Genomic DNA, 18,653 nt, shown 5'->3' with positions numbered 1-18,653 from the left:
CGCTGACCTCACTCCCGCACCGAAAGCTGGGGCAGCTGGGAGTGGTAGTCTAACCCAGCCGTTGCCCTCACGGCGCTCGGCGGAGCCCACGGGTAATGGTGGCAGCAGGCAGCAGGCAGCAGGAGCCGTTTCCCTCACGGCGCTCGGCGGAGCTCTCAGGTGGCAGATGGGCTATGCAAAGCAGGAGCCGTTCCCCTCACGGCGTGTCCGCTCGGCACTGCTGGTAAGTCACCCAGGAGCTTCAAGCGCTCCCTATCCTTAAGGCGCCTCTGGGCGCACCGCTGACCTCACTCCCGCGCCGAAAGCTGGGACAGCTGGGAGTGGTAGTCTAACCCAGCCGTTGCCCTCACGGCGCTCGGCGGAGCCCACGGGTAATGGTGGCAGCAGGCAGCAGGAGCCGTTTCCCTCACGGCGCTCGGCGGAGCTCTCAGGTGGCAGATGGGCTATGCAAAGCAGGAGCCGTTCCCCTCACGGCGTGTCCGCTCGGCACTGCTGGTAAGTCTCCTTGTACCCCTTGGTAGTGGAGCTGTCTGCCTCCACGAAGCAGATACTCTGCTTTTTAGTTTATGTTTTACTTATTGACATATTTATTTTAATTTAGTTTCAATTCCTGCATAGTGGTTGCTTCTGAAGGAGCTTGTTAGCACCCACAGAAGCTACCAGGCTCCAGTTCTAATTCCCCCCCTTACCCGGCTTCATTGGATAGTAGCAGTTTTTCAGGCCACGCACTCTGCCATATGCAAAAGTACTTCTGCTACAGGGCTGCTTAAGACACGCCAAACACAAGCATATCTGTGCCCGTTTGTGGCGCAGCACCAGAAACCCTGCCTCTCTGTCCTCTTAGAGCATCCCCCTTACCTAATTGTGTGGTAAACTACTGGCTCTAATACCTACATGTAAATGCTGCCCTAACTGCACCTTTCCCTTGTTTCTGCTTGAAGGTTGTATCTTGTGCACTTTGCCTCTTTTCTCTCCTTCTAGCTAATGCATCTAGAACCCCATTTCTTAAGGCACTCCCCTCACCTTCTCCTCCCCAGCTGGCCAAGCCTACATCCAACTCTTTCCTAATCACTATATGATCCTTAGCCACACATCAGCTGACTTCACTTACCACTGACCGGACAGTGTCTTTTTAAAGGAGACTTGGCCTCATGATACATCTGCCCCTGATTTCTCAACCGCAAATTCCCCCACCCGAGAAGGTATGTTGACCGCTAGGGTAAACAGGAAGATGGATTAGCAATAATTTCTACTCTTCACATACTGGAACTTTGCTTTCTACCTCAGAATGTAATCATGGCAAGATCTTGCTTCACCTTTAACCATACTACTTGTTACTCAGGTGCCCTTATCTATTGCCCTCCTGTGGCCACAACGGGCTGTCCAATAATGGACCCGAACAGTAGGAAATTGCTGGGAGCGGTACAGTTTTTGAAGCATCTCCGCCGACATTCTGCCACCAGGTTCCATGTGTGGTTGTTCAGAATCACACCGTCAAGGAACAGAGCCAGGACAGGAACTCCAATGGCTGCCAGTCCATAGAGGTAGTTTCTCTGTTTCTCACAGGGACAGTTGAAGGCAAGGAATGAGTACCGTTGTTGGCTGCCTAGAGTACCCAAAGCCATCAGGCCATTGAAAATGACCACATCTTTGTTCTTAAACATCAAGGTGGAGAATTTGAGATTTTCTGAAATCACAGAAGACATGTCTTACGGTGTTACCGGTACCAATCTCCAGTGTATAAAAAGAGAGGTCACAGGCTCATATCACCAGTTTCTGTTATCTTCAGTTAAGTATGACAGCCAAAATGACAGTCTTAGAGCTTGCCAAGCAACTCAAGACTGACAAATATATTCTGGAAAAAACACTCCATCACATGAAGACAATAGTTAGAGCTGCGTCTGGAATCGTCTGAGACCAAGTTCCGAAGAGCTCTCAAAACCCACTTGTTCCGCCCTACACTTGTGTAATCGAATCCGGCTATGCCTCCACTTCCCTCTCACCTTAGCGCAGGGACACGCCGGTGCGCGTAAACCAGGCGCTTTACAAACTTCCATAATAATAATAATAATAATAGTCTATTCAGTGACTCGCGAAAAGCAAAAACCCGGACGCCGATCAGCAGGAAATGCGTGAATGTATGGCCTCGGGGGTGGGGCGCCTAATAACTAATAACACTGATGCCAGTAATCCTACCTGCTCTTTTGAAGCTCTTGGTATATGTAAGTGCTCCGTTGAGTAGATTGGGTCATCTTTAGACCCTATCTTTTCTAACACTGATGGCATTTACGTCCTCCCCCTCTCTTCCGCACACCTGGACTGACCCTCTTGCAGTCCCATTTTTGATTCCCTCAACTACTTTAAGAAACACTGGGCCAGATGTAGGTAAAGACTATTCACCGATTCTTAAATACCGAATTTTACCGATTCGGTATTTAAGAATAGGTAAATAGTATGTAGGTAATTTTTCGCTAAATTTGACAGAATCTGTAAAATTCGGTATTTACCGATTCGGTATTTACCGAATCGGTAAAGACCGATTCGGTAAAATAGGGCACACATTCAAGGGTGGCAGGGTGTCACATTGACACCCTGTTGCACCCCTGAATAGTGCATGGGTGCACATGTGGCACACATACATGCCCTAAAGGGCATGTATGTCTGCCACATCGCAGTGTTGGAAAAGCAAAATATTGCTTTTTCAAAGGTTTTCGTTATTTACCACCAACTTGTAGTTGGTGGTAAATAACGAATCCTTAACTGAGAAATGCACTCACTTGAGTGCCCTCTACATTACGGATTCGGTAATTTACCGAATCGGTATGTTAAGAAATTAGTAATTTACCGATTCCTTAAGTTACCGATTCGGTAAAATACTGAATCCTACAAAAAGGCCAACTACATTCCAAATACCAAATACCGGTCGGTAACGGCCGAAATTCGGTAATTTCGGCCGTTACCGACCGGTATTGGGCGACCTACATCTGGCCCACTGTCCTTAAGCTGAAACTCAACCCATCCATTGTTGGGTGAAGGTCTCACTTGACTTTATGCAAAATGTTATTCACTTTGTCCTCTGACATTAACCTGGGCGCAAATGACTTCTATTCACGGATTCATGGTGTTTGCGATGAGATTGCATCTTTCAAAAGCCTCAATGTAAACTGATTGAGCACCACGGCGCTATTCCTACATCCCTGCATATATACTAAAATATATGTCACCTATCAAATATTATAATCTTCTCATTCATAAAGCATGCTTTGAATATTAGGAAGTCAAAATGAATGCTGCCTCAGCTTTGTCATGTGAGATGTTTTCCGTTGTTAAAGACCTCTCCCCTCCTTCATGCCGACCTGATATCTCTTGTTGTCAAGAACTGTGTCAGGAGCTCTCTTTCTCTAATTTTCCAGCAACATATTCTCCATCCAAATACATGTTGTTCCTTAACCTTCATCAGAGTTGGTCCTCTACAACATTTGTCATATGCTTCCACCGATATCAGCCGGTCTCTTCTCTTTCAACTCTCTTTGTTAGGAGGAAGTTCTCTCTCCACTCACATCCATCAAATTAGGTTCCTGTCTTAACCGTGGCCTTCTGTGTATTGCCACTCTAGCCGCAGAAGTTGTAGGTCCTGCTATGATGGAACTCGGTAACCTTTCTTTTCACATTGCTACCATTCCCAATAGTTGGAAGTCAGCCCAGATAGTGCCCAGGCTTAAAAAAGCAGTAGCTGTTCCCAAAATTCTAAGTAACAACCATCTGTGCCGACCAATGCGGGTTTATCCCGACCGCAATACGGCCATGAATCTAAGGAGATTGAATCACATCATTCACGAAGTACGCGGCGGGGAGGAACAGATGGTCCTGGTGTCGATTGACCTCGCCAAAGCTTTCGACACCGTTAATTGGGGGTACCTCCTGCAGGTCCTCCGGATGGTAGGATTGGGTCCCGCCTTCTGTTGCTGGATCCGTATATTGTATACAACCCCTCGGGCCAGGGTACGGCTCGGGGCAGCACGATCGGAGGAATGGCTCTTGGGAAGGGGGACGCGGCAGGGGTGCCCCCTCTCGCCGCTCCTCTTTGCCCTAGCGATCGAACCCTTGGCGGTCCACGTGCAGGCAGAAATGGCGCAATGGGGCATTATAGTGGGCGACACGTGTCATGTGATCTCCTTATATGCGGACGACGCCCTCTTCTATTTAATGGCTCCACGAGAGTCGTTGCCTGTCCTGATCCGGAACCTGGACCGTTTTGGTGCGGCCTCGGGATTGAGAGTCAACTACGGGAAGTCTCTGGTCTTCCCGTTGGCAGGCTGTGGTGAGGGACCGCCCCCGGACCTGCCGCTCCTGGGACTGCGATGGGAGCAGGAGGCGTTCCGCTACCTTGGGATCCACGTAGCCCCGACGGATGCACAACTGTTGGCTTGCAATGTTGACCGGGTTCTTCAATCCTTACGACAGTCCGTGACCTTCTGGAACTCCCTGCCTCTCTCCCTTATGGGACGGCTGGCCATCGCAAAGATGGTGATGCTCCCTAGGACACTATATGTCCTTCAGAACTCCCTGTGCCCGCTCCCCCCACGTGTTTTTCGCGTGCTCAACACCTCGCTCACTTCTTTACTCTGGGCAGGGCGACGTAGCCGAGTAGCCCTTTACATTGTTGTCCGCAGCTGGGAGGAGGGAGGCCTGGACGCCCCAAGGTTTGACCTCTACCACTATGCGGCGCAATTGTTACCAGCTGCTCGGTGGTTTGCGGACGTTGACAACTGGGAAACAGGTCTTCTGGCCGGCAGGGCTGATGGACGAGCCTTAAAGGTAGCACTGATGAGAGGGCGAGGAGCGGACGAGGCCTTACCCTACATCGTCCGCCACACGGCATCAATCTGGCAGCGATTTGTGGAGAGAATATTAAAACGGGCACCCTTTCACAGGGAGTTACCGGTCTGGATTCTGGCCCCTATCATTGCTATGGAAGAGCACATGTCCTTCAGGGACTGGAGACTAGGAGGCTGTGAAACCCTGGCGGACCTCTACCCTGCTGAACTGTTCCGAACCTTCGAACAGGCTTCGGAGGCTTTTGACTTGGGGGAGGGACAGTACTTGCACTATCGGGGCCTACAGGAGGTGGCGAAGGAGGCCTGGCCCCAATTCCCTGAGGCGCCCCCGGTATCCCATACCCTGAACATCCTTCTTTTGTGTGGGAGAGGGCACAGGCTGATATCATTGCTGTATTCGGCCATGAGACAAGACTCGGCCCCGCCGACCCCCCCCTCGTGGGTAGCTTGGGAGGAGGACCTTGGATTTACTTTAGACCCGAGTCAGCGCAAACGTATAGGGGGCCTTACCCGCAAAGGGTCCTGTAATGCCAGATTCAAACTAACACACTTTAATTTCATGCATCGCACCTATTTAACCCCGCTTTCCTTGTGGCGTATTTCGGAGGGCAGGGTAGATAACTGTCCCAGATGTGGTGTAGAAGGAGCGGGATTCTTACACCTGGCGTGGAACTGCCCCCTGGTCAATAACTTCTGGGTGGAGGTGGTGGACCGCATCCACGCCATGACCGGCCTTAAGATAGAACTGACTCAGCTCCACTGCTTGCTGGCCCTGGTACCTAAGACTCGGAAGAGGAACCTTTCTTATAAACTGTTGCTATTAATGTTAGTATTGGCAAGGCGTAGAGTAGCGATAACCTGGATGGGGCGGAGGGCCCCTGAGATGTCAGCCTGGCTTAGGGACGTCAAGGAGTGGTCTTTGGCGGAGGAGACGCATATGCAGCACACACGCAGGGACGCGAAGTTGCAGGAGGATTTGCTTGCGTGGAGACTCATGTGTACCTCAGAATTACACCACAGTGATTCAGACGGCACGAGTGCTGAACTCTCTTCATCAGGGGGGTAGGGATCCGATGGGGAAGGGGAGGGGACCGGGGAAATTGAAGCTGTTCAAGACTAGTCCTATGCTTCTCCCTCAAATGCATTTCATGTTATGATTGTCAAACTCTCTGTTTTTAAGTTGCTCATGAATACGGCCTAAACTGTGATTTCACTACCTACTGGTGCCATAATGAGATGGTCGAACTGTATGCATGTTCTACATGACTGATGCCAATTCTGGGGGGATTGTTTATTTTTCTTCTTGTTGAAAAACCAAAAAAAAGTTTAAAAAAAAAAAGTAACAACCATCTGTTTTACCATTTACTTTGACATCCAAAATCCTTGAGTAAAGCATTAATAAATATCCTTATTCAGTCTTGTAATCCATTTCTCTTTTGGAACCTTCTCAATCTGGCTTTTGGTCCCTCCACATGTCTGTCATGGAGGATCTCCGAATACTGTTGGACCAGGGACAATCTGCCACCCCTGATCATATTTGGTCTCTCTGTGAATTTCTACATTGAGTGCCATCCCATCCTGGTCAACACTCTATTCTCTCTAGGTATCAGCTAATCATCCCCATAAAAAGGATCAGCTCCTTTCTCTCTACGAGGGCACAGCCTTTCTCCCTCCTATTAGGTCCTCTTCCTCTCTTTTTGATTGTAGGGTTCCTCAAGGGTCTTATTTGAGCCCCACCCTTTTCAAATGCCTACATGACCCTACTTGCCAATCTTATGTGTTCCTTTGGCCTGATTGTGATATCTTACATTGACGGCACTGGTATCATTGTTTCCATCTCGAAAGACCTTACACTTACTGTGGCCAATTGCCGATGTTGCACGATTGCTAATGTTGCATGAAAGATCACTGCCTCAAATTTAGTGGGGATAAACCCATGGTTATCTTGTTTGGCCACCATTCTGTCACCTTGACTTCCTTATGATGGGCCACTGAACTTGGTACTGCATCTGGCTCAGTCAATTGACGTAGAAATCTGGGCTTAGTCCGTGACCAACATCTCTCATTTGACCCACAAATCACACACATTGCTAGGTGCTGTTTTAATATCCTCAGAAAGCTCATCAATATTGTTCCTTTTCTCCCACTGAGCATGCAAATTCATTATCTACTCCCTAAATAACTTGTGTATGGACTACTGTAACTCTTATCTACTTGAATGTACCTAAGTAGCTCACCCAATGCCTGCAAATCATTCAGAACTCTACAGCTCACCTTCTTCTTGGCCTTCCTTCTAGTACTTGCCTCGACCCATCTTTTTGATCTCCATTGACTCCCAATCACTCAGCACTCTATAATCAAGGCCCTTTGACTTAAGCATAAGGCTTTTATGACCCTAGCCCTTTCTATTAATGGCACATATTTAAACCTTATTTGCCCTCTTCTGGTCTCTGTTCTAGCAGAGCCAAACAAATCCATGTTTTCATCATTAAAAGACACTGTATTGAGAGTGCCAAGAAACACTTTACTATGTGGCAGTTGATGCTTAACATTAATTAGATGGTTCATCCACCAGCCAAATAGAGGGTTGTAGATGGTACCTGCCTTTTAGGCATGGCTTTGTGCACACAGTGAGTGATCTGCAGATTCATCTGCACCTCACATGATACCCTGTGCCCCCAAGGGAGTGGAGTGCTCAGACATCTGGCCCTCCTGAGAAGCTATCTGGCACATGGAATCCATGTCATGGACTCACCTCTGATGTTATTCTTGTGAGTCTCCCTGCCAAAGGGAAATGGTTCTTGCCTCCTCCACCCACTGGCCAATGGTGCTACTTTTTTTTAACCTTTTATTCTCTTGAGGTTGGGACTGTGTCCCATGACACTGATTGTTGTGATTCCTGATCTCTGGAGGTTGTCCAGTGGCCCTGGAGCCGGTACTGCGACCCTGACCTTTGGAGTTTGGTTCTGTTCCCTCTGGCTGTAGATCTGTTGCCGCTAATGTTTTTTGTGCTTCTGAAGCACTGGTGTTCCACTGTCTCCTGGATATGTTCCCTGTGCACTAGTCCCTTAGTGTGGGTTTTGCGCCCCCTGCATTTGGGAGGTGGTCTGTGTGTAGTTTTGGTATTTATTGTGTATCTGAGTTGTTTATTGTCTAGTGTTGTCCTATTAGAACTTTCCAGAAGCACCTTAGTCCCCAGACTGTAAGCTAGATCCTGTACCTTAAACATTACCCACCTCGCCTGCTTACCTTTGATGTACTTGGCGACGAGCTCTGGCTTAACCTGCACTGTACTTGCTGTTGGGTCGAAGCTTGTGATCTTACGCACTAGGCTGGTGTTCACCTTCTGCAAAGAGAACATGAAAAGGAAATATTTAGCCACAGACCTCCAAAGGAAGCTAGCAAACCAATACCCATGGATAACTGTGCAGCTGAACAAACAGCATAATGAGATAAACTGCAGCTGAGGCATTGTACATGTTGATTAAAAGCACTGTCCATTGCAAGATTCCTCCACTTCTCCACATTAAGTGCCTTAGGTTTTTTGTACAACCATTTGGTTATATTCTGAGTCCTTTAATAATAGAAAGGGACCTGCCAACAGATGATACCACAGAGCAGGTGCTGCAGCTCTCCCAAGAGCTTAGAAAGTTAGGCTACTGAAAGCCTAACAATGAATGTCTCTTCCAACTCCAAGACGGGATCCTGGAACCTCTGTTCTTTTCTGTGCTCTGCTGGGCCCTCGGCCAAATATGTTGCTGAAAGTATTATTGGCTTTTGATTTGCCTAGGACCAAAAGTTTTAGAAGCAAGTATCCCACTGTTCATTGATGTAAAAAACAGTGATGGTGCTTTCTACATAAATCAGTATTCAGTTAGAAATTCATCTACAAATTCTGTGCATTTTTACACAATTAACGGACATCGCTTAACCTAGATATTTCCTTTAACTCCTTGCGAGCTCATGACGAGCTCAGCTCGTCATGCAGCTCTGTGGCCGTGTGCTGATGACGAGCTGAGCCTTCTCATGGTACCGTGGGCCAACCTTTCAATCACCTCTCAATGGAATATTGATGCACACTGTAAACACATTTCCCCCTCATTTTTAGGAACTCTGAAACATATCATAGGGTCAATGAAACCGATTGGTGATTGGTCTGAGCACACAGGTTTGGCGCTCAGCCAGGGAATGGGGGCCTGGGCATGTTCTGTACCCAGGCTGTAATGCAGCCTGGGAGGAGAACATGCAAAGTACGCATGACTGTTTGGCCGGCCCCAGCCGGCTGGCCAAACAGTAATGGGCTCTTACAGTGTGCCACCCACAAAGCAGCAGCACCAGGAAAAAAACATTTATATTCACCTTGAGTTATTAGCATTTTATTTTTCCTTTATTTCACTGCTGCAACGCAGTGGCCTGATGCTCCTCCACCTTAGTGGAGTAGCCGCCACTGGACACCACACCACCTACTTTTCTCGAAAACACTCTCACTAATGCTGTCCTCGGTTAATGTTCACCTCTTTTCGGTCACTGGGTCTGTCGGTAAGCCTGTCACTAGCTAGTTCACCATGCACCCTATTCAAATTCAGATCCTCCAGGTTGTTGCAACATCAGAGCTGATTCCTTCCTCCTAACTTTCAAGTCAGTCTTCAAGGCCCTGCACAGGCAGGAGGAAGGCGTGCGGGAAGGGGTGTAGTGAAGGGTGCATTCACTACACCTCTTCCCCCATGACCCTCCATCTAGGGTCCGACCATGACCTCATCAACTGTACAAAACTGTGTATATTTGCATCTGTAATTAATTATATGTCATTTACTAGCATTTTATCGTTCAACCATTCACTCATGCCCAATATTTGTAATCACCCCATAGTCTGTGACCTACTGTACCGTCTTTGTTGCTGTGTACTGGATTTCGTATCGAAACACTTCCTTCACTAACAATATCAAAATTAATTCAGATACAGAAATGTGTGGGGAGAGGAGACTCGGGCGTGGCAGTGGAGGCAGGTTAGGTCCCATTTCAATGAAATCTGATTCAGCTGCCCCACCAACAGAGCAGTCGTCTCTTTAGGTCTCACTTCGGATACATGAGCAGTTGCCCTGCAGCACCTTCAGATTGTGTTTTAAGTACAGATTTAGTTTTTTTCGATCTTCGTGAATTTGTGGGAATCCAGCTCCGTTTTTGACAACGTAATCTGTGAAAATGGCTCGCCAATGGAGGTCTGTAAAATGAAAAAAATGTTTCATTTCCTGCAGTACTTTAAAATCCTCCAGTGGGTTTTACCCAAAAAGGATGTATGTCATTACAACAAATGCTTTCACAATGCATGCCTTTACAACGCAAGTTTTACAACGCAAGTCGTTACAATGACTTGCGTTGGGGGGTGCTGGATAGTGAGTAGTTTAATTTACTATTCCAACTCCAGTCCCCGTGGATAGTAGGGAAGGTGTTGGATAGTAAATTAAACTATTCGCTATCCTAGAGCGCCCCCCCAGCGCAAGTCGTTGTAATGGACTTGCATTGTAATAGTTGCGTGGTAATGGTATGTCGTTGTAATAGTTGCGTTGTAATGGTTGTTCACCACCCAAAAACACGTTTTCTGCTCCAAAAAATATGCCTGGGAGCTGCCTAAGGAGAAGGACAAGGCTAGAGACGTGTCTGCTTTTTAAGACACCCTCAGGCGTTTTAGACAAGGGGAAGAGGGATGTGGAACCTACTCCCAGGACACCCCCGCACCGCACGGCCACCAGCTGCTGCGTGTGCCCCCCTGCCCGCTGCCTCTCTCAGCCTCGCTGAGCCTGCCGCCTCTACCCCGCCCCCGCTGCCCTAGCGGGATCGCTCTCCCTGCCTGTGTGCTGCCGCGCTAATTTTGCCACTGTTTCTGCACTATTACTGTTGCTGCATTTGTCCACTGTTGTTCTTTTTGTTCCCCCTGAGCCTGTGATTTATTTTTATTTCCCCGTGTTTCCCCTGTGCCCCCCGCCCCGCTCCCCGCCGCCGTGCCAGCGGCCACGCCCCCTTTCCTTTGTGTACCCTCCCCGCTCCCGCCTCCCAGCTCCTCCCTCCCTCCCACTTGGCCATATATGGCGACCGTGCAGTGCAGGTGAGTGTGACCTGCTCCCAGGACACCCCCGCACCGCACGGCCACCAGCTGCTGCGTGTGCCCCCCTGCCCGCTGCCTCTCTCAGCCTCGCTGAGCCTGCCGCCTCTACCCCGCCCCCGCTGCCCTAGCGGGATCGCTCTCCCTGCCTGTGTGCTGCCGCGCTAATTTTGCCACTGTTTCTGCACTACATTTGTCCACTGTTGTTCTTTTTGTTCCCCCTGAGCCTGTGATTTATTTTTATTTCCCCGTGTTTCCCCTGTGCCCCCCGCCCCGCTCCCCGCTTTCCGCCGCCGTGCCAGCGGCCACGCCCCCTTTCCTTTGTGTACCCTCCCCGCTCCCGCCTCCCAGCTCCTCCCTCCCTCCCACTGCCGCCTCTACCCCGCCGCCCTAGCGGGATCGCTCTCCCTGCCTGTGTGCTGCCGCGCTAATTTTGCCACTGTTTCTGCACTATTACTGTTGCTGTATTTGTCCACTGTTGTTCTTTTTGTTCCAATGATTAACAAGAAAGGGACTCAGTTGTTCCTAGACGAAGAGTAATAATAATAATAATACTACTACGGTCAAGAGGGGAGGAAAATTGATGAAGGGGTAGTGCTCAGTGGAGTGCTCCCCTGGGCATCCCATTAGTTGGAATGAATGGCCTCACACACTCTTGCGAGTGTCATGCTTCATCATCGGCCGTTGCTCCTCGTTGGGCAGGCGGTGCAATGTCCAACGGGCTCACCTCTAGGAGGGGCTCTTTATCGGAGATCTTTTTTCCAACAGCCTGTGGGTGAAGTGCAAGTGAGGGGCCAGGTAAGAGGTGGATAGTGTGGGTGGGTGTGTTAAAATATAGCAAGGGATACCGGAGAGCAATTTATTCTGGTGGTTCCCCTACTATAAGTAAAACCAGTGGGTGGCCTACGATCGCCAGAAATTAGGTTCTGTATCACGATCTAGGACTACACAGCGTTACGTGAGGTCAACATGTTTCTCGCTTCTGCGGTTGTGCTGCGATTCTTCAGGACCTTATCTAATTTACATCTATCACAAAGGGGAAGACCTTAAAGTATCAACCTGTAACCATCAATTTGTAACTGTTGTACTACCTGGGCGTAACCGCTCTTGCCTATAGGTCAAGGAGTACAGGTGTCAACAGTACCCGGTAGGTGTGGCATCAAGGGAGAGAACCAATAGGGGTTTAATGGTGCTCAGAGCCTCGGCCAGTGCTCTTTCTCCTACCCATCTCTACCGGATCCGGATAGTTCTTTTTGTTCCCCCTGAGCCTGTGATTTATTTTTATTTCCCCGTGTTTCCCCTGTGCCCCCCGCCCCGCTCCCCGCTTCCCGCCGCTGTGCCAGCGGCCACGCCCCCTTTCCTTTGTGTACCCTCCCCGCTCCCGCCTCCCAGCTCCTCCCTCCCTCCCACTTCGCCATATATGGCGACCGTGCGAACGTGCAGCGTTGACGCGCTGCGGGCGCGCCGATTGTGCGCCGAAGGCGCGCCAAAGGTAAGCCCATCTGCGCCCGTCCGTGCCTGGACCGTGCCCAGGGCCCGGACCCCTGGCTCCCACCGACGGAAGACGACCCGACGGTCCTACGACGCCACCGAACTCATCGCACTCAACGCCGGCAGACTCCCGGGCTGCTGCCGAGCCACCCCGAGACGCACCCACGGACCCTTCTGCTGCAACTCCTGCAAGTTCACCTGCATCCGGACCTGCACCACTCCAGCAGTGCCCAAGACCTCGACGAGCAACAGCAGCAGCCACCTGAAGTGCATCCTGCTCAACACCCGCTCAGTCCACAGACACGCCGTCGAGCTCTGGAACCTGATCGACACCACAACATCAGACGTCGCCTTCCTCACGGAAACCTGGATGAACGCCTCCTCAGCGCCCGACATCGCCATCGCCATCCCGAACGGCTACAAGATCATCCGGAGGGACCGCGTCAACCAGACAGGAGGAGGCATCGCCATCATCCACAGGAACTCAATCCGCATCACGACCAACACCGACGACACACTCGCACCCGCCGAGCACCTGCACTTCCAGATCCACATCAACCCCAAGACCACCCTCAGAGGCACGCTCATCTACAGACCCCCGGGACCACGCACACAATTCAGCGAAGACATCGCCGACTTCGTCAGCCCGCATGCCCTCCCCTCCGCTGACTACATCCTCCTCGGGGACCTCAACTTCCACCTGGAGAACAACAAAGACCGCAACACCACCACCCTGCTGGACAACCTCGCTAACCTCGGACTCAAGCAACTGGTGACCACCCCCACCCACTACGCCGGACACACACTCGACCCTGTCTTCTCCTCCAGCAAGGACATAGCCTTCAGCCACGCCACCGGACTCCACTGGACGGACCACAGCTGCGTCCACTTCAGCTTCAAAAGGACCACGATCCACCACCAACAGCAACAGGTTGCACGCAGAAGCTGGAACAAGATCACAGCCGACCAGCTCGCAACCTCCCTGAGCAAGAACCCACCCACCAGCGCTACGAACCCCAGCCAAGCGGCCACCAACCTCACGAAGTGGATCAGCGACTGCGCAGACGACCTCGCCCCCCTGAGGGCCCCGCCTAGCAGACCCGGCAGCAAGAAAGCCCCATGGTTCACCGACGAACTCAAGAACTCGAAGAAGAACTGCAGAGCCCTTGAGAAAGCCTGGTGCAGACACCCAACACCGGACAACATGACTGCCCTCAAGCTCGCCACCCGAAAACACCACCAACTGATCCACACCACCAAGAAAACTGCATTCAAGGAATGACTGGACAACAACGCACACAACAGCAAGGAACTCTTCAACATCGTTAAAGAGCTCTCCAACCCCAACGCCGGAAGCAACGACATCACCCCTTCGCAAGACCTCTGCAACTCCCTCGCCTCCTACTTCCACAACAAGATCGCGGACATACACAACAGCTTCAGCACTCAACCGACGCACGTCACGACCGAACCACCGCCCCCCACCACCACCCTCCGCGCCTGGACCCCGATCAGCACCGAAGACACCGTCCGCACAATGAACTCCATCCACTCCGGATATCCAACCGACCCTTGCCCTCACCACGTCTTCAACAAGGCCGACGCTGTCATCGCACCCCACCTGCGGGACATCATCAACACCTCCTTCAACACCGCTACCTTCCCGGAGAACTGGAAGCACGCCGAACTCAGCGCCCTACTAAAGAAGCCATCAGCCGACCCCACCGACCTCAAGAACTACCGACCCATCTCTCTGCTCCCATTCCCCGCTAAAGTCATCGAGAAGACCGTCAACATGCAGCTGGCCGCCTTCCTCGAGACGAACGGATCCCTCGACCTCTCGCAGTCTGGCTTCCGGGCCAACCACAGCACCGAGACCGCCCTAATCGCAGCCACCGATGACATCCGAGCTCTGCTCGACAACAGAGAAACAGCGGCCCTCATCCTCCTAGACCTCTCCGCGGCCTTCGATACTGTCTGCCACCGTACCCTAGTACAGCGCCTCAGCAACGTCGGAATCCAGGAGAAGGCACTGGAGTGGACCATCTCCTTCCTTTCCGGAAGGACACAGAGAGTCCGCCTCCCCCCGTTCAGATCAGAAGCCACCGAAGTCATCTGCGGTGTTCCTCAAGGCTCCTCACTCAGCCCAACCCTCTTCAACGTCTACATGAGTCCCCTCGCAGCCATCGCACGCCAGCACAACCTCAACATCATCTCCTACGCCGACGACACCCAGCTGATCCTCTCCCTCACCAACGACCCCGCCACCGCTAGAGCCAACCTACACGAAGGGATGAAAGAGGTAGCCGAATGGATGAAGAACAGCCGCCTGAAACTGAACTCGGACAAGACGGAAGTCCTCATCCTGGGATCCTCACCCTCCACCTGGGACGACTCCTGGTGGCCCCCCGCACTAGGCAGCGCACCCAAACCAACAGACCACGCACGCAACCTGGGCTTCATCCTGGACTCCTCCCTATCCATGACCAGACAAGTCAACGCCGTCTCCTCGTCGTGCTTCAACATCCTACGCATGCTACGCAAGATCTTCCGGTGGATCCCCACCGAGACCAGGAAGACGGTCACCCAGGCCCTCGTCACCAGCCGACTGGACTACGGCAACTCCCTCTACGCCGGAACCACCGCCAAACTTCAGAGGAGACTCCAGCGGATCCAGAACGCCTCAGCATGACTCATCCTGGACATCCCCCGTCGCAACCACATCTCCAGACATCTGAGAGACCTGCACTGGCTCCCAGTCAACAAGAGAATCACCTTCCATCTCCTCACCCACGCACACAAAGCCCTGCACAACCAAGGCCCAGGATACCTCAACAGCCGCCTCAACTTCTACGCTCCCAAACGCCAGCTTCGATCGACCGGCCACGCCCTCGCCGCCGTCCCCCGCATCCGAAGAGCCACCACAGGGGGAAGGTCCTTCTCCTACCTCGCCGCCAAGACCTGGAACTCCCTCCCGACCCACCTCCGCCTGACCCAGGACCACCTCACCTTCAGGAAGCAGCTCAAGACCTGGCTGTTCGAGCAGTAGCGGACCCCCCCTCCCCAAGCGCCTTGAGACCCTCCGGGTGAGTAGCGCGCTATACAAATGCTTTGATTGATTGATTGATTGATTGGAACAGAGAAGGCACAGAACAGCCTTCACGTTTGTTGTGACCAGACCTAGGGGGCATGACGGTACTAAAGTAAAAGAGCCACGAATAGAAAAGAGATGGGAATTTTGTGTCAAAATAAAGTTTGAGCAACATGCTGGAAAAAAAATAATAATAAAGGGACGTTTTTGTCCCTCCACTCCTCCTCCTCCTCAAGGCAGAGGGATGAGAACCGAGATGACAGAATCTACTTTGGTGAAAAAGGACTGGCCTTGGCAGTAGGTCGAATACCCCCCAACAGGGCTTCCAGTAGCTAAGCTCTGTGAGCCCTTCAAGTGCCCGGGCACCTTTCTCAGAGTCAGGCACTGTCCCACGTGAACACTGCCCATTGGTAAAACTGCAGGGGCTGGGAAATACCATGAGCATGACTCGTCTCTATTGGGGGGAGAAATAAGCTATTGACGCCTGCGTGACGGCAGAGGAGGCTGGGTGAATGAAGAGCCGCAGTCTGCATATTGGGAACACAGTGGAGCAGAAAATAGGGGTGCTGGTCCACCGCCCACCCGAACCTGGGCCCAACTCTATATTCTGATGTTTATGCACGTTTCCTGCATCCCTCTTCAGAAAGATATCTCGTTCCAGTGGGGTAAATGGGATGGTAGCCAGACCTTCACAGCTTGTGATATATAATGAAGGAAGGAGGAGAGGGGAAAATGAAGGAAACTGCGGGCGTGCATTTGGGAAGAGTAGAGAAAGGAATGGGTAGGGTAGAAAGAAAGCAAGAAATAAGGGAGAGAAGAACACCAGAGAAAGGATGAAAACGCATGTGTCATGATAAGAAAAACTAGATACCAGTATGATAAAAAAAGAAGTGACTGGAGGACAAAGGAGCAATCAGATCCCAGAAGAGGTGAGAAAGAGAGAGTGTGTGTGAGAGAGAGAAAGAAAGAAAGAGAGACGAGGGTACACGATTTGTGCACTATGGCTCCTAACTATGTTCATATGTTAAAGTTGGGTGCAGAGCATAATTGTGCTTCCGGGTGGGATTTCAGGGCCTGCATCTGTAGTCTCAGTGTAGGAAACTTTGCCTACCTCTCCTCTTCCATCAGCCAGATCTCTCAACACGCGAGCTGGACTATTGCACAAGCCTGCTCCTCAGCCGGTATGCTCTCAAAACTCTTCAGCCACTCATTCACTTCCTGTATAGCAGCCACCACACCACATGGCTTTCTGTGAAACATCGGGCTATCCACAGACTCCTCAACCTAGTCTTCAAAGCCGTTCATTGCAGCTCATCTCACTACTTCACTCAGAAACTCTCCCTCTATAGACAAACGCAGAGTGCAGTAAATGCTGCCCCCCGCAGACCTCCATCCACCCCTTCTCAAAGCTTGGTTGGCTGCGGGTCCTCGCTCCTCTCATGAGCCCACAGTGGCATAACGAAACTCGAGGGGGCACCCACGCCCCGCACCCAATTAGGAGCTGTCTGCTGCCACGCATGCACAGTGCCTGAGGGGGATCTCTGGGTCTCGGGGCCCCAGCACCACGGGGGCTTTTGTTATGCCACTGAACCACACCCATCGGCGTAGCATGGGTTGCCTGCACCCGGGGCACGGCAATAATCCTTCTACTTTTCTTTTACAATTTTGTGTCCCTAAGAATTTTGCGCTCAGGGCAACCATACCTGTGGACCCCCCCCCCCCCCCCCCCCCCCCCGCCCCATCACTAGCCACCCCATATCACTAGCCTCCGCTGGCTCGAGATCTCCACTTTCACCCACTCTCACACTCCGCCTCACCACTGTGGACATGCCCCCCGCTTCTCCTTCCAGTGGCATCCCGTCTCTCCTGCTTGCACTGGCTCCAGTTGCAAACCCCATCTCACTAGCATGCACAGGCCCTCACCCACCGCCCCAGCGGCACTTGCCCCAGTCTTCCCCTACACCCACACCGCATCTCACCAGCTTGCACTTGCTCTAGTCTTCCCCTACACCCACACCGCATCTCACCAGCTTGCACTTGCTCTAGTCTTCCCCTACACCCACACCGCATCTCACCAGCTTGCACTTGCTCTAGTCTTCCCCTACACCCACACCGCATCTCACCAGCTTGCACTTGCCCTAGTCTTCCCCTACCAACACACCGCATCTCACCAGCTTGCACTTGCCCTAGTCTTCCCCTACAAACACACCGCATCTCACCAGCTTGCACTGGTTCCAAGCCCACATCCTCACCGACCGCTCCAGCGGCACGTGCCCCAGTCTTCCCCCTCACCCACTGCACCAGCGGCACTTGCCCCAGTCTTCCCACACCCACACAGCATCTCACCAGCTTGACAAGGCCCTCACCCACTGCACCAGCGTCACTTGCTCTTGTCTTCCCCTACACCCAGACCGCATCTCACCAGCTTGCATTGGTTCCAGCTCTCCACCTCGTCCGAGGCCGCTAGCTCGGGGTGGAAGAGGAGCAGCACGGCCCGCAGGATGTTGTGGATCATGGTGGGCGGCTCCTTGTAGCTCTTGAGCTCAGCGAAAGACTGGTGGTCAAGCTTCTGCACGCACTCCCGCAGATCCTGCAGCATGAACCGGTAGAAGAGGACCCCCATGCGGCTCTCCTCTCCAGTGCGCTCTGCCTCTGTGGAGCAAAGGCACATGTTAGGGCATCCACACACCTTTACTGTGCATTGTACTGCAACAACCAGTTAAAACTTTCTTGTTTTCTTTTTACTTACTGTGCTTTGTACTCCCAGTAGTCAGAGTACTCTGTGTTGAATGTTCTCTGCTTCAGGGAGCACCTGAAGTCACCCTTGCTAGGCTGTGTGCCCTACTTCCTGTTGCTTCTTACTCATCACGCAATGTGCTCTACCTTCTGTTGCCTCATACTCATTACGCGCTATGCTCCCTGTGTCAGGTCAATGTGCTTTGTACTTCTCATACTCTTGATTCGAACTATTATTTTATCAAATGCTTATTTTGCTTCACACACTTTTGTGTACTCAATCCTCATCATGATAGCCCTTTGCAAAATGAATGCAATGAAGTTATGTCTCTGTACATTGCTCTGTGGGTGCTGCATGTTGATACTGGTTTGCACTGTGTATGCCTGCATTATGTTC

General features: G+C 51.6%; 1 protein-coding gene across 2 annotated transcripts in view; it reads right to left on the bottom strand.

The window, feature by feature from the left end:
- The window catches only part of EFCAB5 (EF-hand calcium binding domain 5), a 335,299-nt gene that overhangs the window by 8,430 nt on the left and 308,216 nt on the right, over window positions 1-18,653 (bottom strand). For both annotated transcript variants that reach the window (XM_078680019.1, XM_078680020.1), the window contains 2 exons: window positions 17,943-18,172; window positions 8,088-8,184 (listed from right to left, as the gene is read on the bottom strand). In XM_078680019.1, coding sequence (XP_078536145.1) covers window positions 8,088-8,184; window positions 17,943-18,172 — 327 coding nt within the window. The remainder of the gene's footprint in view (window positions 1-8,087; window positions 8,185-17,942; window positions 18,173-18,653) is intronic.

Source organism: Lissotriton helveticus, chromosome 3_1 (genome assembly GCF_964261635.1).
Source record: "Lissotriton helveticus chromosome 3_1, aLisHel1.1, whole genome shotgun sequence".
NCBI lineage: Eukaryota > Metazoa > Chordata > Amphibia > Caudata > Salamandridae > Lissotriton > Lissotriton helveticus.
This window is presented reverse-complemented; position numbering and strand designations above follow the sequence as displayed.